The sequence below is a fragment of the Panthera leo genome, chromosome A1, assembly GCF_018350215.1.
Source record: "Panthera leo isolate Ple1 chromosome A1, P.leo_Ple1_pat1.1, whole genome shotgun sequence".
Lineage (NCBI taxonomy): Eukaryota > Metazoa > Chordata > Mammalia > Carnivora > Felidae > Panthera > Panthera leo.
Window position 1 is genome coordinate 72027321 of NC_056679.1, and position 18635 is coordinate 72045955.

General features: G+C 39.9%; 1 protein-coding gene across 2 annotated transcripts in view; it reads left to right on the forward strand.

Annotated features, from left to right (window-relative positions):
- ITGBL1 (integrin subunit beta like 1) overlaps positions 1–18635 on the forward strand; it is a 215140-nt gene that overhangs the window by 83302 nt on the left and 113203 nt on the right. For both annotated transcript variants that reach the window (XM_042930028.1, XM_042930031.1), the window contains exons 4-6: positions 6458–6580; positions 10337–10477; positions 13302–13442. In XM_042930028.1, coding sequence (XP_042785962.1) covers positions 6458–6580; positions 10337–10477; positions 13302–13442 — 405 coding nt within the window. The remainder of the gene's footprint in view (positions 1–6457; positions 6581–10336; positions 10478–13301; positions 13443–18635) is intronic.

Below are 18635 nucleotides of genomic sequence, written 5' to 3' on the forward strand. Positions count from 1 at the left end.
CTGATATTCTCCTTCTCTCCAGCACATCAGTCTTTTCTGTCTTCTCAGGAGGATTTTTCTACCTCCAGTTCCTAACATCCACCCCTCCCAACACACACACACACCACGGAACCTCTTCATTTTGAAAACGTCCAGCTTTCCAAACTTCTTTCAGTAGTAAGACTTGAATTCTGTTTTGTTTGTTTGTCCTTTATTTTTGGATTTATTTATTTTTTATTGCTTATTTTTCAAATAAAATCTAGGTTTTTTTCTTTGTAATAATACATTATAACTGAATAGGGGTTAGACTAGGAATCCCAGTGTTTCAACATTATGGGAAAAAACATGTGATTTGCTACATTAGCATACCTTAAAGGAGAAAATTTACAGAATTGTTTCAGTAGATGATCAAACATATTTGGTAAGATATAGAATGCAGTTTTAAGATATCTGAGTCTCTATCTTTTTTTTTTTTGTAAAAGTGATGAAATTCTTTTATGTAATCTACCGTCCATATTCCAGTTTCGTTTATTGGCCCAACAATGTCCTTTACAGCATTTCCCTGCCTCTGTAGGATCCAGTCTAGGGCAGAGTTATCTTTAGCTGTTATCTCTTGTTAGCCTCCTTTAATCTGGACCATTTCCACAGACGATGGTATTATAGCATTGAAAATTTTGAAGAAAATTGTCTCCATCCTTTTTTTTTTTTTTTAAGTAGAATGTTACTCATTTTGGCTTTGTCTGATGTGTCCTCATGATTAGATTCATGTCATACATTCTTAGCTGAATTGAAAGATAGATTATTTTGTGTTCTCAGGATTTGTCATCTGGAAATCTATGTTACCCATCTGCTCTCAGTGGTGAGGTTAATTTTGATCACCCGGTCAAGGTGTTGTCTGATGTCTCAGCTCTGTAATTACTGATTTTGCCTTTGTAACAAATGAGCAGTCTGTGGGGAAACACTTAGAAATTATAAGATATCACATCCTTGTCAAAATTACCCCTGATTTACCATCCATTGATGACTTTCACCTAACCCAGTATTTACACTGGTGATTGAAATATGATGATTGCCAAACTCCAACATTCCTTCCATATTTACCAGTTGGTACTCAACATTCTACCACAATTAAGAGTCTTCTCTCATCAACCAGTTATTTGGTATTTCATTTACTTAGTGATTTATTATCACTCCAGTATCATAATTCCCAGTATTTCAATGGTTTATTATTCATTATTGCACTCAATTATTCTGGTGCTCAGATTGTCTCAGATTAGGCAATTGGAACCCCTTCAAGATAGCTTCTCAGTCTTTGTGATGTGCCTCTGTTGTTGTGTTTTATTTTGTTTCAGCAAATCTTTCCTTTCTGACATAACAAGATATTCCAGAATCATATTGTATCTGGCTTGCCACAGCTTTGGAATCAACCATTTCTCTAAAGAACCTTGGTTTCTTTAGGTTAAGAACGGTATTAGAATAAAAATTGTGAGCACTAGGGATGTTTATTTCTACTGGGGTGAATTTGCTTGTTGACCCTTTCTGCAAACAGGCTAGTAAACATGCATGAACATATATGTATATATATATATATATATATATATATATATATATATATATGTACACATTCATATGTACATGCACATGTATATGCATATACATACACATACATATTTTAGAAATCATGAATTCACACCAATACATCCAACTTCAGTCCACCCCCCAACAGGGTTACTTCCTATTTTTTCTCCTTCCATATTTGCATGTCTCATTTTTCATGGTGAGAGGACTCTGGCTTCCAACATCATGGCTATATTTGGTCATTTGTTCAGTCTTATGCTACACCTAAAATTGTTTTTAAAATTGCTTCATGCATACCACTGTACAAAGCAAATCTACCAAAAAATTTTAGGATTTGTTGGCAATTGATCTCCTCTCCCACTTCCACCCCACACCAGTCATGCTCCAGATTGGGATACTTAGTTAATTGCTGTGTTCATAAGTTACTTGGATTTCTTTCTTTTTCTCTCCCTTTAGTGTAGTGATTGTACTCTTTTGAAATACATTGAGCTTGTTTACTTCAGATGGCTTTCAGTTTTAGAGTTTTTCCCCTCCCTTCCGTCCTCACTGATTTTGTTTTGCAATATGTAGAAGATGAACATGCTTCCAAAAGTCAAAACTATATTAAAAAAGCCTTCTTAATTAATCATCACTCTCTTGCTAAACCTTCCCTCCTGCTTATTTTCATACCTGATAGGTAACCAGCTTTACTGCATTCTGCTTTATCTGTGTATGTGTTTATTTTTTCTAAAGATAAATAGATGTATTTGTTATTATATTTTTAGTTTTTCATTCATTCCCTATACAAAAAAATAGCATGCCATATATGTTCTTTTGCACTCTGGCTTTGCCACTCAGCATCTCCTAGAATTCACTCCACATCAGTACACAGAAATCTTCCTCATTCTTTTTTTGGATGTATAGGACTCAGCTCTATACAGGTGACATAATTTATTCACTCAATCTCCTATGGTTGGGCATTTAGACACTTTCCAATATATTGAAATTACAAATATTAATGCAGAGAATAAATTGGTATGTGTCTGTTTTCATATTTTTAGAGCATATCTTCAGGATAAACAACTAGATGTGAGATTCTACACCAAAAGGTTATTCATATTCAGTGTTACATTTAATCTTTTCTCTCTTACTGTCTATTCAGTATAGAAGCCTTTCAAGTTGACTTTAGCAGGCTGTGTCGTACATGGCTTCTTTTTTTAATGTCTATTTCTACCAGCCTAGTTCTGGACCACTCCCCTACAACTGCATTAGGCTCTGAGTTCTCTCTACTAATATTTCCCCTTATATTATGATGTGGTCTCTGGAAGCAGCTTGGAGCAGAAGGGGAAGAGGAGGCACCTGACTGGCTGGAAGACCGCAGGGCAGGATGAGATGGAACTGGGTCTAACGGCATTCCAGAAGCTGACTCTACAAGGGTGCGGAAGGCAAGGCACAGTCTGCAAAGTGGGGCTCCAGCACCATCGCACAGGAGTATGGATGGTGGTCAAGAGAGGGAAGTCCTCCTAGAGAGAGTTCAGCTGTATTAGTCAGAATGAAAAGTCAGAGCAAAAATAATCTAGCATAAATCAGAAGACCAATCCCAGAGCCCGAGCTCACTGGCAACCAAGAAGAAGAAGCAGTATGACATAACATGAACACAGGAGTCTGTCACTTTTGCCTGGGCTTCCATATGCCATATCTTGGAGCCTCAGTTGTGAATTCTACTTGGTGGGTGAGAGAGGAAGTCTCTGAGCTGTTGTAAACGTCCCACATTAGCCAGGAATGGTTCAGATGTGTGGATGGGAGGGAGCTTGCCTGTTGGGGTGTCAGTGAGATATAGAATTCAGAGGTAGAGGCTGTTCCTTCCTGTCTTTCCTGAAAACAGCTTACTGTGTACGCTGCCCTGACAAGGTCACACCTTGCTCCCAAACCATGAGAGGCTCTTGGTATTCTGACAGAGAAATTCTAAAATCCTTAGCCAATATTCTTGATCCTCTACTCTCTGCCTTAAACTGACCCTCTTCTCCAAACTCAAGCCAGACTCTGCCCTGTTCTTAAATTCCACATCCTTTTTCCTTAGCCGAGCCTCCTTCCTCAATATCACAAGCCTTTTCTCCATCTCCACGTGTTGAAATTCTATCCATACACCAAGTGTCAACTCAAGAACTTGCTCCTTTACTGTGCCTTTCCTCCTTTGCAGAGCCAGACTGAGGTTTATACTTTCTATATAGCATCTGTCACAAATCTGTTGCAAAGGCCCTTGTGTCATCTGGTCCCATATGTATGTGTAAAAATTATTGGTCTTCTAACTCTATCTTCCTGCTCTATGATTTACTTAGTTTCAACTTTATGCATCTTAATATCTCCTATAGCACCTGGTACTTTGCTAACAATATAATCGGCAGCAAGAAAATGTAATGAATGGACATGTGGATGGGTGAAAGATAGCATGAATAAACGTGAAAATGAAAAGGAAGGGTGATAATTAGAGAGAAAATGCGATGAGACAATATCATGCATTACAGAATTTGATTTGAAATGAACTTTTATAAATTAGTTTTCAGGGAAAAAAACAAAGAAAGTGAAATTTAATAAATGTAAAATTCATATGAGTATTCTCAGGGAAGAAAAATAATTAGCTCAAATTCTGCAAAATCACCGTTTCTATGTAGCTGTGAGAGAAAAATCTCTTAAATATAATATCTAATTGCAAGTGACCCAGGTGACAGAATCATGCGGAGCATATGGAGACAGGACGTTGTGGGGCCTATCAATATAAAGTGAGTCTGGAGGAAATGTTTGGGAACACGACTCTTATACTCAGTATCTTCATGGAAGAAGACGAAGATCTCAAAGTTTTCTGGAAACCTATGGCATAACTGGACACAATATTGTTTTCAGAAAGATGGCTGGGTGATACACTTACCACTGGGTTCTCATAACTGCTCTATGGAGCAGATGTTATTTGCAGATAAGGAATTTGAGAGTTAGAGATGAACATAACAGCCTCAGAAATGTATAGCTACTGATTATTAAAACCTAGATTTGGATACAAATCCCCTTTATCCATGTGTTTTGGGGCACACCACATACAGACTTGCGAATACCCAGTAGCTCAGTCCAAATATCAGTATCATCTTTGGTTCCTCCTGATTCTTCACCACATACACTCAATCACTGAGTCATCTGTTCTTTTCCCCTGAAGATACCCCCAAGGGTATTTGCCTCTTTCTAACTCACTGCTGTCACCCTCTTCTGCCTCTGTCTTCTTTCCTGCAGACAAATGTAATAACATGTCCTCATGTCCACTGTGCCTCATTTCAGTTCATTCCTCATGTATTAACTAGAGTAATCTGGTAAAAATGCATGCCTGATCACATGACCCCCTGGTAGAGAATATTTCTGTGGCTTCTCATTCTTCCTGGATTAAGGTTGGAAATCTTTAACATGACCTTATAATAAGACTTCCATAAATGGCACCTTTAGTCACCTTATTCATTTTATGCCTCTTTCCACATCATTTTCTATGTTCCAGCCATCTTTGACTTTTTCTTCTAATTTCCTCTTTTATCACAGAGCCTTTGCTATAGTCTCTTGTGGGAAGTGGGCCTCTCCACCATCTCACTTCTCTTGCCTATTATTTTTACTTTGCTCTCAGTTCCTTATTTAGGAGCTACTTCCCCAGGGGCTCTGTCTGACCGCCATGTCACAGTCAAATCCCCTGCTAAGCTCTTCTGCAACATTTTGCACTTTTCCATTTATTTTATCATATCGGTTTACTCATATAAAACTCTGAGAGGAGGATTATGGCTGACTTGGTCTCCCATTGCATTTCCAAAGTCTAGGAGGCTATCTGGTGAGTGGTCAGGTCTCAGTGCATGTATGTTGATGGCTATGATTATAAATTACAAATGGAAAAATAAGTATTAAAAAGGAAGTTCCTTAAATGGAAATTCTATTTTTCAATATCATTTTAATGCTGTTTTACTGTCAGTGAAATCACTCTCGAGGGTTGTAGTCAAATCCACACACACACACACACACACATATATATATGGCATATATATATATATATATATATATATATATATATATATATATATATAGTAAGTGGTAGACCAGATGATTCCAGAGCCTCTGTGTCATCCTGAGCTGCCCTGAGGTTTTGGTGAGGTTCCAGAACTCTATACCTATGAAAACTTGCCCTGGTCCTATTGTCATAAGGATGTATGTATCAGTTTTAACACTGTGCAAGTGAAATTACTAGGAGATTCTAAGTTTTTAATTTATGCATTTGTTAATGAATTCCACAAATATTTATTAATAAATGTTATGCTCAAATATTGTGCAAAGCATTGAATAAATACTGGTGAGGAAGATAAGCGATGCTACTTCCCTTACAATGCTTAGAATTTTCTGCTTTAGTTCACTTCAGACCCAGGTGTAATCAGAAGATAGTCATTCATGCATTGATTGGATGGCCATGTATAAAGTAGCTCTGCACTTGGGAAGGTCATATTTACATTAATGAATAAATACATCATACATTAATGAAACTATTAGAGGTCAATCATAATAGTTATGTGTCATAAAATATAATTGCTATACTATAATCACCAAGAAAGAACTTTGTTATCTATCTCATCATACCCACAGTAATACACAATTGAAAATTAAATTGATTTGAATTGTCTCTGTCTTTGAAAGAGATAGATTAAAAAAAACCATTGGTTATCAGGGTGCCTGGGTGGCTCAGTGTGTTGAACATACGACTCCTGATCTCAGCTCAGGTCTTGATCCCAGGATCATGAGTTCAAGCCCCGGGTTGGGCTCGGCACTGGGCGTGAAGCCTACTTAAAAAAAATTCATTATCATTTATATGCACCTAACAAATACTTTTTGTTTTGTTTTCATGGTTTAGGTACATGTCACTGTGGCAGGTGTAAGTGTGATAATCCAGATGGAAATGGCCTTGTTTATGGCAAATTTTGTGAGTGTGATGATAGAGAATGCATAGATGATGAAACGGAAGAAATATGTGGAGGTAGGTACACTATGCAGAAATTAGTAAAAGTAACTTGATTTTTGATCTGTTTTCTTATACTTTTATCTCTCTATAAAGGTTCTGCACTAAGTTTACTCATTTAATCTGAATTTGTGTTTATTTGGAAAACACTTCATATGAGGCATTTAGGGTAGACTAGAACTTCATAAATGCAAAATCAGACTGCTTCCAGGGGAGAGCCAGATCATTATGACAATAGGCAACTGTGTGGTCCTGAAGTCGTCCTACTGGTACTTTATCTTCTCTGCTTACCACGGCTACTTTTATTCTGTCTCTGCTCTCCCAGTCTCTCAGTTGCATGTTTTAACTTCATTCCATTTCCCTTTCTAAATCATCAGCCTTTGAGTAGTCTCATGTCCTATTGGAGACATTGGAGGCCAATAGAATTATTAGCCTAGAATCTCTCCCTCCCCACCACATACCTAGATAACATTTTTCATGATCTTTTCTATGTTCCTATGGCATTTCTACGAACAGCACGAACAGTTTTCTGTTGTACCAGTTATTATATGTGCCACACTTGCTAGTGCCCAGCACTGTAATAAGTTCTTCCCATTCACTAGGTAATGCACCCAGGGTCATTCCAGCAATTGCATAGACTCATGTGTCTGATACTGAAGACTGTGCTCTTGACCCCTCCCCATGGAGAATTGCATGGGGCCTGGAGTTTGGATCTCCATGAGAAGAGATTGCAAAGGGCCCTGGAGTTTGGATCTCCATGAGAAGAGCCCCTCCTTATCACCCAAAGTGTCTTCTTCTGCTTACCTGTCTGCCAGCCTGTTCCCAGAGTTTACATTTGCAACTATGGGTAGCACAGGAGAGGAGAGGAGAGAGCAATGAGCATCCCTTCAGTTTACATAAACTCATCTCTGCTGTTTGTTAAAAGTTTTAGCCTGGTTACCCCTGGCCTCATCTCTTCATTAATAAGCAATTACTTATTTCATTTATCTCTGGCAAGATTCCAATCCATGGAATCCTATTCTGCCTGCAGAATGAGTGATTTCAGAAGAGCATTTTCTGTGGAAGGATCAGGGGCCAGTGGGGCAGGGGGAACGAGAGAGCCATAGGGAAAGTGTCACTGACTTAGGACAAGCGGTCCCTCTGTGTGTAAAAAAAAATGCAGCTTCAATTCTTGTGATCATTCAGATACTCTTATTTTAGGTCTGTTTGGCTCTCTCTGGCTTCCTTGCTGTACAACCCACCAAAATAAAACAGACAAACACAAAAATTTACATTTTTCAAGGCAGTGACCTAAGCTAGATGCTGCTCAGACAATTCTGCTAATGGACTCAATCCAAAATAATTAGAACAATTAGGTAAATCCACCCACAAATATTATGCATTTATCATCCTCCTGATGTTTCATTTCCAATTATTATGGACCAAAAACAAAGAGGAAGGGAACATGCTTGGGGCCATTGTGTTCTGATACACATCACCAGAGCAAAGTCTATTTGCATGTGTAAATATAAACATTTAACATGAAATCACGCAACAGGAAATGTTTAACTCCCAACCTTGCCATTTACTATTTCCATTTGTTTGAGGCTTAAGCTATTTCATGGCGTAAAGGTTCAGACCATAGACACCAGCACTTCGGTAAATATCCTCTGGGAGTGACTTTGACTGGGATTGTAGATCTTTCCACATATCATTCATTCGCATGAAACCAATCTGTTAAGAGGTGATTCTACAGCCCATCAGTAAAACAATTTAAAAGGAGATTTTCTTGCTCCATCGGTTTACAGAAAGCAAAGAATGATATTTATTGTGAGGAATGTGTATTGCCCCAAGCTTGTATTTTATCTCCATTATCCAAATGTGTCCTGTTAACAGTATTTTCATTTGGGTTGTGAGGATATCTGCTTAATTTTTCTGATCTACATCCAAGTGTAATTTCACATGATTCTTCTTTCCTTATTCACCTATATCTCAATGATTTTTTAGTAAGACCCTGATTCAATTATGAATTTTATAAATATACAAATAATTTGGATGTAAAGAACATAGATTTGGGATTATTTGTTAATGTCATGGTAATCCTTACATATGTGGCACCTTATATAAATTTCCTGAAATTACAGAGGAAATAAATTCTAGTTTAAAGGTTAATCAAGTCTTGAAAAAACCAACTTCTAGAAAAGCTTTTAGCACACAGTTGTCTTGCTATTTTCCAGTGCAATCCTCAAGTTCCTGAGGACATAGCACTGGGATGTGATATTTTGTGTGGGTACCTGAGAGATAGGTACTGTTGAGTTCATAAATAAAAGGTATAGCTTTTATATTTTATCACTGATGAAATAATTTAATATCCTTTACATTTGCTTCAGTGAACAAATTAAAATTTGTTGTAGAAATGATCATTGACTATTCGGTTAATAAGAGGTTTTCCATGGACATCCAAATCACAGCTCACTTAGGTAAAAAACATGGCATCTTGTGCTTGGTTCCCCGTGTCTTTCTTATATCTCACTGTAGCACTCTTTTTCTCTCTCTCTTTGTCTCTCTGATGTGTGTCTGCTTTTTTTCATTGACAAGAATAGGGTAAGAGACAAGAATATTCTATTGTACATTCCCCTTTCTTATGTGAGTTCTGCAGGCCCTACTGACACTTTTGCCATAAGCCAGAAATGCCATAGTGTTTAGGAAGAAAAAATAGCCTCACGTTGAGTTTCCCATGGGCCCTCTGAAATTATGGCTGCAGGAGAAGAGAGAGGGAAGAACAACGACTTTAGCTACAGACTCTGATAAAACATAATTCTATGAAATGGAAAGAATAGACTAAGCAAAATCCAGCGTGGCCCTCGTTTTCATCATATTTACAAGAACAAACACACATTCGTGGTTGGGTGAATACATAACTATACTCCTAGGAATTTACATAACCACAAAAAGGGAGGATCTAAGAAGTAACTTGAGGTACATAGAATTACCATCTTTTGGGAACTTGTAGGATTGCTAGATAAGGATGCAGAAAGCGATGATGTGACAGTTCAATAGGGGTTGCTTGGATGTAAGTACAAACAGGCCGGGTAAAATTTAAAACGAGGCAGGAGTTGAAGGGGTGTGGTGGCATCAGAACACAAAATGATGGGTCATCCTGTCCCCTTGACGAATAGGAGGGGCTTTGATTGTGAGGCCAGGGGTCCATGCTATTTTATTGGCCTAAAGGAGTAATAAACACTGGTTTAACTGAAAACCTCTTTTCTACGTGGTGGAACACAACAGCTTGTAGGACACAGTTGAACGAAAAGGTGAAATATCTCCTCTGGTTTAGGAAGCGTTCAGTCATTAATGATGTGCTTCCAAGTAAATATGTACCACTGGTTTCTCAATGGTTGATTTCAAATGAAATCCTTGGATGACTAATTCAAGAAATGCCCTTAGCATGAATGCTTACATACATTTGACTCTGATGCGTGCATTTGAGATTGGAGGGTAGTAGACCAGCCTGTCATTTCTTCAAATTTCTTTCATTTTCACCAGCTACCTGGCTAGGACAAATTACAAGACACTTGCTCTTGCTTTTTGTGTATGATTATGGAGGTATATGCGCACCCATGGTGTGCGGGGGACAGATCTATAACTTGACTGTTTTAAGCAAGGATTGTAGAACTGGTATATTATTTCAAAAGGCAAAAATGATCACAAAGAGGTAGAAAGTTAATTTTGCTTTTAAAAGTTGCTTTCTCCCCCCCCCCCCCCCTCACTCTATAAAATTCATTTTGGGTAAAGGCCATGGAAAGTGTTACTGTGGAAACTGTTACTGCGAGGCTGGTTGGCATGGCGATAAATGTGAATTCCAGTGTGATATCACCCCCTGGGAGAGCAAGCGAAGATGCACATCTCCAGATGGCCAAATCTGCAGTAACAGAGGTGGGTCATTCATCCACGTTACTATGAATTGGGAGGAAAACAAAGCTCTTCATCATTAACCCTCCTTTTCCTTGTATTTCCTTGGGTGTGGGGGGAAGTGGTCTTTTATAGTGTTTGACTTCGATGTAAGTCAACATTTAGAATGCCAACAGTCTTCTCTTTCTTATTCTTTATTGAGTAACAAAGCAGAAAGATAAGAAAGTTGCTGTAGTTATTTAAGCTTCACTGCACAAATAGTTAACATAGGGACTGTAATTTCTTTGGCGGCCATCCAGAAATAGCATAGTACAGCTAAAAGGCAATTCTTGTAGATACTTCTGTTAAATGTCTCTTGACTAACAGAACCATCTACAGCACGAGCATCTAATTATCTAGAGAACATTCAAGAAACTCTTTTGTCTTAATTATGAGTAAATCGAAGGTTTGGTTGTAATACTGAATTGATCTGGAGTCACTTTTATCTGCAATAATAAAAATGATATAGAACAGGTATAGAAACTGTGTCAGACAACCAGATAAAATTTAGATTGACCTTCGATATGAATTTTAAGAATATGTTGGTATTGCTAAAATGTCCTTTAAAGTGAGTTAACTAACTGTTGATATCAAATCAAATTAGTTTTATTTAAATGCTTTTTAAAACTCCTTGAAAACACATGGGGTCTGGGTGATTCAGTTAGTGAAGCATCTGACTCTTGATTTTGGCTCAGGTCATGAGCTCACAGTTCATGGGTTTGAGCCCCACCTCGGGCTCTGCACTGACAGCATGAAGCCTTCTTGGGAGTCTTTCTCTCCCTGTCTCTCTCTGCCACTCCCCTGCTCTCTCTTTCAAAAATAAATAAATAAACATTTTTTTTAGAAATCCTTGAAATTACTTGTCATTTTCCAGCTGGACCATTTGTTGCCTGCCTGAAGGTATATATAAGTGACCATATTTCCTTCTTCTTTTTTAAAAAAAATTTTTTTAGTGTTTTTATTTATTTTTGAAGGAGAGAGAGAGAGAGAGAGAGAGCATGAGCAGAGGAGGAGCAGAGAGAGGGAGACACAGAATTGGAAGCAGGCTCCAGGCTCTGAGCTGTCAGCACAGAGCCCAACGCGGGGCTAGAACTCACAAACTGTAAGATCATGACCTGAGCCGAAGCTGGATGCTCAACCGACTGAGCCACCCAGGCACCCCCATATTTCCTTCTTTTAATATTATAAAAGTCTGGAAAGTTGGAAAATTATATTTTTTTAATTTCTGTAAATGAATGGTGCTTTTTATCAGGTAATGCTTATGTGGGAAACCTTAACATACAACCAATTTTCTCTTTTCAAAAAATGGCGTAAGAAATTAATGCAGAAGAGTAAAATGGGCCAAATTTCTATACATAGGGAAAGGAAAGCAAAAGGCCTGAAGTTGGAAGAAAAATTATAAAGAAAAGTCCTCTTTTTAATGTATGCAGAATAGGTCTGACTATATATCCCACTAATTCATGTTATGTTTTCCTTTTCTATATAAGGACGTGTTTCTGTCTGCGTACTTCTTATTCAGTAGGTCCAGTCATCACTGTCATGATGTTAGTATAGGAATCTTGGGCTGTGTTCCCGTGAGATGTTGAAAGGAAAGAGGAGAAAAATGGCAATGGTTGGGCTGTGGATCAGGGCCGGTTCTGCAGCAGGGATATGTGGGCTCTGAGAGAGACACACACTACTCGCCAACCCCTGAGGTCTCACCTTCTGCCTGTCCTTTCCTGCACTTGGAGCTGTCTGATTTGGAGATCTGGCAGAGCAGACTGGGAGGCAGCATGCTCAAATGAGGCTGGGTAGCAGTGAGATTTCAGGGGTTCCTGAAGGCAAGTCGGGAGGAGGCACAGCAATATGTCTTTTTTTTTTCTCAGAAGGTACCATCCGCGTCTCCCCTGGCACTCTTCCTCATTATTGCTTCCGGGGTGGGGGGAAGGTGGGGGGCGGGAGAGAGACACCAATCCCTGCACAGGCTTACTTCCTTTTCCTTGTTAGCCCATCTCCAAGGACCAGAAAACCTTTGTTGTAGACACAGCTAATCAGGGATAGAACAAGTGTCCTGTATTGCCTAAATCGTTTATTCAGTGTCAGGTTGGACCCACCTTAGCATATACCTATCCTTATCCCCTGCACCCACATCAGTTATACTATTACAAAAGCCAAGGGTATTCATTTTTTAAAATATAGATACAGATATTTATTTATTTTTATTTTTTTAAATGTTTATTTTATTTTTGAGAGAAAGAGAGAGTATTTGAGCATGGGAGGAGCAGAGAGAGGGAGACAAAGGGTCTGAAGCAGGCTTTGCACTGACAGCAGAGAGCCCGATGCAGGGCCCAAGCTCATGAACTGTGAGATTGTGACCTGAGCCGAAGTCAGACGTTCCACCGACTGAGCCACCCAGGTGCCCCCAGATACAGATACTTTAAAAAATCCAGGCACAACCACCTTTTACATTTTGGTACATGACCCTACAGTCATCCAGTAGCTTTCTTTTGTCAGATAGATTGCAGATTTCTTGAGGGCTGGGATTCTAACTCGTATTCATTGTTTTGATGCTGTTTTGGAAAGAAACCACTACTGTGCTAAGGGCACATCCCACAACCCACACAATAATAGACACAGAAAATAACTTTTATCTATTAAAGAATCTCTGCCGTCCACATTAGATGGTGTTTTTCCTTTGTAGAATGTTTTTATCCAATATATGTATTTTCCAAATACACAGTAAGCAAAAGATTTTAAAAAGCAACATGTAAGATGCTTTCTTTCATGGTTTTTCTTCGCTAAAACCGTATACAATTGTTTTCTCATCTAGGGACTTGTGTGTGTGGTGAATGTTCTTGCCACGATGTTGACCCAACTGGAGACTGGGGAGATATTCACGGGGACACCTGTGAGTGTGATGAAAGGGACTGTAGGGCCGTCTATGACAGATACTCTGATGACTTCTGTTCAGGTATGTGCTCTCCTCGCTCGCTTTTTTAAATTAAAAAAAATTCATTTCCCTATTTTCAAGCTTCTTTCTGATTCTCACAGAAACTGTAAGAGAACTGAATCTGTGCATGGAAAGCGTTTGATATTCACAGTGCTCCAATTGGTGCCTTGGAAAGTCTTCAGAGAATTTACACGTTGGGCAAAGACAAGGGATGAAAGGGCTCACTTTCCTAAAATTAGTCTAACTCCTCCCCCCAAGGAGAGCCATCTGCTACAGATATGGGTTGCTCATCTCTAGGCCTACGAAACCAGCAGTCCAGATGACAGTGTCCAGGATGGAGACCGTAAGAACAGCTACAGTCATATATTACAAAACTTTAGATAATATGGTTCTCATGGGTATTTTATTTTATTTTTTAATGTTTATTTATTTTTGAGAGAGAGACAGACAGAGTATGAGTGCAGGAGGGCAGAGAGAGAGGGAGACACAAAATCTGAAGCAGGCTCCAGGCTCTGAGCTGTCAGCACAGAGCCCGATGCAGGGCTTGAACCCATGAACCATGAGATCATGACCTGAGCCGAAGTCGGATGCTCCACCAATGGAGCCACCCAGGCGCCCCTCTCAAGGATATTTTAATGAATTAATTCCTTAGTATAATTTATATATTAAAATTATTCCGCAGATTAGTGTAGGATTAAATATCAATAATTGGATTCCAAAATTTTATTCTATAAACATTTATAGAGCAGACACCGTTTACCAGGGTCTGGACTGTATCTGGGCTCCTGGCTCTGGCAGTGAAGGAGACAAACATGACCTCTGACTTTACAGAGCTTGCAGCCTGAGTGCAAAGGCCAAAACACACTCTGCCAGAACTTCTAACGGTGCAAAGGAAAAAAAGAAAGCGGTTGGATTTGTTTGAAAAAGTGTCACTGAGCAAAAATGGAGTTATGGATTTTCAGTCCGGTCATATTTGACAATCCAGAAGACAGAGACATATATACATACATCTTTTTAAGCCTGACTGCTTGATTGGTGTGTAAGTAGATAGGAAACTCCACTGTCTCCTGAAAGTTTGCCAGCAAAAGGGAAATGAAAGAGCTGCCCTATTTAATCACGATTCCACAGCCGCAGAGGCTTGTCTGGCCTGGCTGAGGGGAGCCTGCTGCTAACACTGTGCTCCCAGAAGGGTTTCCCTGTTCTGATGATCCCTGATGCTCGGGAGAGTCTCCTGAACATTTTGTCAACACTATTCTTTGGGGGAAATGCCCTTTTCAGATTTTTCTCTGTTATTCATTATATACGAGTGTTCTTTATTATCCCCATCATCTGCACGATGGAAATGAGACAGCTGGCATCTCTTGGGTAGGTCTCTATGCCAGACACTGTGCTAAGCACTTTCCAGGTCGTTGCACTTATTTTTCTTAAAAGTCAATGAGGTGGGGATATTTTCTCATTTTACTATTGGGGTTATGGAGGTTCGAGGAAGTTCCATAACTTGTGGAAGGCCTCACAGTTAAGAGACAGAATCAAATGTTAAAGAGGTCTGTGAATCTGAAGAAATGTAAAGGTTCTTTCCTTACTGAAAAAAGTCTTCGTTTAATCTTGAATTTAATATGACAAACATTTATGGAGAGCCAACTATGCTGGAGGCACTATGTGAGATATTATGGTACAAAAATGCAAACACAAAAAATCGTAGCTTCTACCTTCAAGAAATTTACTGTTTAGCAAAATATGAAACAAAAAAAACCCAATAATGACATGGGGTGCCTGGGTGGCTCAGTCGGTTAAGCATCCAACTTCGGCTCAGGTCATGATCTCATGGTTCATGGGTTCAAGCCCCATGTCAGGCTCTGTGCTGACAGCTCAGAGCCTGGAGCCTGCTTTGGATTCTGTGTCTCCCTCTCTCTCTGTCTCTCCCCCACTCACACTCTGTCTCTGTCTCTCTCAAAAATAAACATTAAAATTTTTTTAAAAAACAGTAATGACAAAACTGCCACATAAACATGTAATTTTAATACACGGTGCTATGGGAGATTTGCTTAGTCATGCATTTGTTACTCATTTGGCCATAATGCGGGGGATATAGCAACAAACACAACAGATAAAATCCCCCCTCTCATGGAATTTACATCCCAGTGGGCTGGAGATGCAACAAATAAACTGAATAAGTGAGATATGTAGAGAAAGTTGGGCGTGGGCTTATTTGACACTTTACTTAGGGTGATGAGGCTCTTCACAGAGGTGGTGACATATGGCTCATGCGTTGCTGACATTTTTGTATCCCCATGCACATGTCTACCCCTTCCCTACCTCAAAGGTAGGCTTACACGTAAAAAGAAATGAGAGAAACATGTCCTAGGCAAAGAGAGTAGAGGTGTGTGATCTGTGCAGGGGACTAGAATCATCTTATTTACTCCCAGAATGCCCAAGTGACGGAAGGGAAAGCTGGCGAGACACAGAACTGGTGGTCTTTTTACCTTGCTGTGGAACTGGACTCTATTCCAAAGGCAATGGGGAGCTAATGATGGGTTTAGGCAGCAAAGTGCTACAGTCACAGGTGCCCAGTCTGGTTGTCTGGATAAGAGTTGTTGCCATTTACTGAAATGGGGAACATAACAGGAAGTTGTCAAGTTCATTTCTAGATATATTGAGCATAAGGGACCAATGGTGACCCAAAGTTGATATATTTTTTTTTCAGCCTGTTGAGTGTGTGAGCCTGAAGGGTCAGGGCTAAATGTGAGGTTGGAGTCATACACATGGAGTGGGTAATTAAAACTAGACTGGGGTTCAGGAAGTGCCATGTAAGAATGCTGCCTTGAGATTGTCTGTGAGATAAAACATGAATTCATACAATTTTAAATGGGGAAATGAAGGGATAATCAGGCTATCTATAGAAAGTTATAAAGTTTGGGACTTTCTGATAGAGTGTTTTTGTTTTTGTTTTTGCATAGGGGACGTTCATCCTTGATCAACCATGACCTTGCTTTTGGAGCGGGGTTGAAAAATTCAGAATTGCTACATTACAGTGACTGCTCAGGGTCCCATGTGCTGTTCTGTTTCACTGTGAGGGAGGGGGCTCACAGGGTGAAGATGGACAATGACACTTCAGTGGACACTTCAGTCCTTTTATAAGAGCACGATTCCCTACTGCGTGTCATTTGGGCTCAGTTACCCCAGTAGGTTGGGCAGGTGAAGGTCATCAGGAGGCCTCCTTGGAACCTGAAATTTTCCCCTTCGTTTCTTCCTTCCCTCCTTATTCTGTCCGATTTTCCTCTTTCTCACATTTTCCAATCTTCCCTATCCTTGGAGATTTCAGGGACAGTGAAGCAGTTGGGCAGTGATGTCTGTGGTTGGTCAAGTTTGTCATGGGAGGAGCTGAGGAGGAGTGCTTAGCCCTTTACACGGGGTCTCCATGCTGGGGGGGGTAGACCCCTGGGTGTGGGAAGGGGGGCTGGTTCAGACATCAGTCTGCAATCGTGACTTTATCATTCTTTTGTTGAAGTGAACTGAACATGGCCAATGCCCACAGCCAGCCTCCCACATTTAAAAGGAGGAATTTGGATGGGGTGCCTGGGTGGCTCAGTCGGTTGGGTGTCTGAAGTCGGTTGACTTCGAGCTCTGCGTTGGGCTCTGTACTGACAGCTCAGAGCCTGGAGCCTGCTTCACATTCTGTCTCCATCTCTCTGCCCTTCCCCTGCTCATGCTCTGTCTCTCTCTGTCTCAAATATAAAAAAAAAAAACTTTAAAAAATTTTAAAAAACAAAGGAGGAATTTGGGGCTCCTGGATGACTCAGTGGGTTGAGCATCTGACTCTTGCTCTCGGTTGGTGAGGTCGAGCCCAGAGTCTGTCTCAGCGCTGATAGCGTGGAGTCTTCTTGGGATTCTCTCTCTCCCCACCTCCCCCTGCCCCTCCCCCATTCTTGCTCACTCTCCCTCTCTCTCAAAATAAATATATAAATGTTTTTGTAAAAAAGGAATTTAGGGAAGAAGAAATTTGCTTTGAGACTCCACACTTTTAGTCCGTTTCACACACCTTATTCCATTTTACCTTCACCCTAATTCAGAGGGGGAGACATTGTTACCTGCATTTTAACAGGGGAGGAAACAGGTTCAGAAAGATTAACTTGACAGAGTTCATGTGGCCATTAAGTGTCATCAGGAAACACATTCAGAGCCTAAGTATTCGTGTAATTTAATCTCCAAGTGATGCAAACAAAATTCTTCAATTTTACTCCGGATGCTCAAATTCTTATAAAACTAAGCTTCTCTGCATGTCATTATGATGTGAGGCAGGTATCCACCCCCAGTATTTTTTCATTCTCATTAAATCTGTTGAATTCTGTACATTCTGTTTAGCGAATTATTAGTCTCCACAATTTTCCTAATTGCCCGTCTGAGTTGCACCACAGAAAGGGTGCCACGTTGGTGCCTCTGTGTTAGGAGACAGAAGTAACCCAACTATGTCAATGTTCTCTAGTGATTTATGTAAGGCTGGAAGGTAATAAGGCTCAGCTGAAATGCAGCTTTATTTTTAGCTCCCATTGTTACCATCCTGACAGTGTTCGTCTTATTTAAGTCCCAGGGATTCTCCTGGTGGGTTGCTCTTTTAATTGACATTCTCATTGTATTCATTCATTTCCACCTGTCCATTCATCTATTCAGTAATACAATGAAATGTGAATATTTTGTGCCTACTACATCTGCTGCATCATGGATACAGAAGATAGTATTTTAAAACCTGCTCCCTGCTCCAAATAAATCAGTTTTATTTATTTCTTCTTTCTTTCTTTCTTTTTTTTTTTTAATTTTTTTTAACGTTTATTTATTTTATTTTTGAGACAGAGAGAGACAAAGCATGAACGGGGAGGGTCAGAGAGAGGGAGACACAGAATCTGAAACAGGCTCCAGGCTCTGAGCTGTCAGCACAGAGCCTGACGCGGGGCTCGAACTCACGGACCGCGAGATCATGACCTGAGCCGAAGTCGGCCGCTTAACTGACTGAGCCACCCAGGCGCCCCTCTTTCTTTCTTTTTTAATGCATATTTATTCTTGACGGTTATGGGGTGGGACAGACAGAATCCAAGGCAGGCTCCAGGCTCTGAGCTGTCAGCACAGAGCCTGATGCAGGGCTCAAACCCGTGAACTGCAAGATCATGACCTGAGCCCAGGCGCCCCTCTTCTTTCATTTCTATTTGTTGCTCATCAACC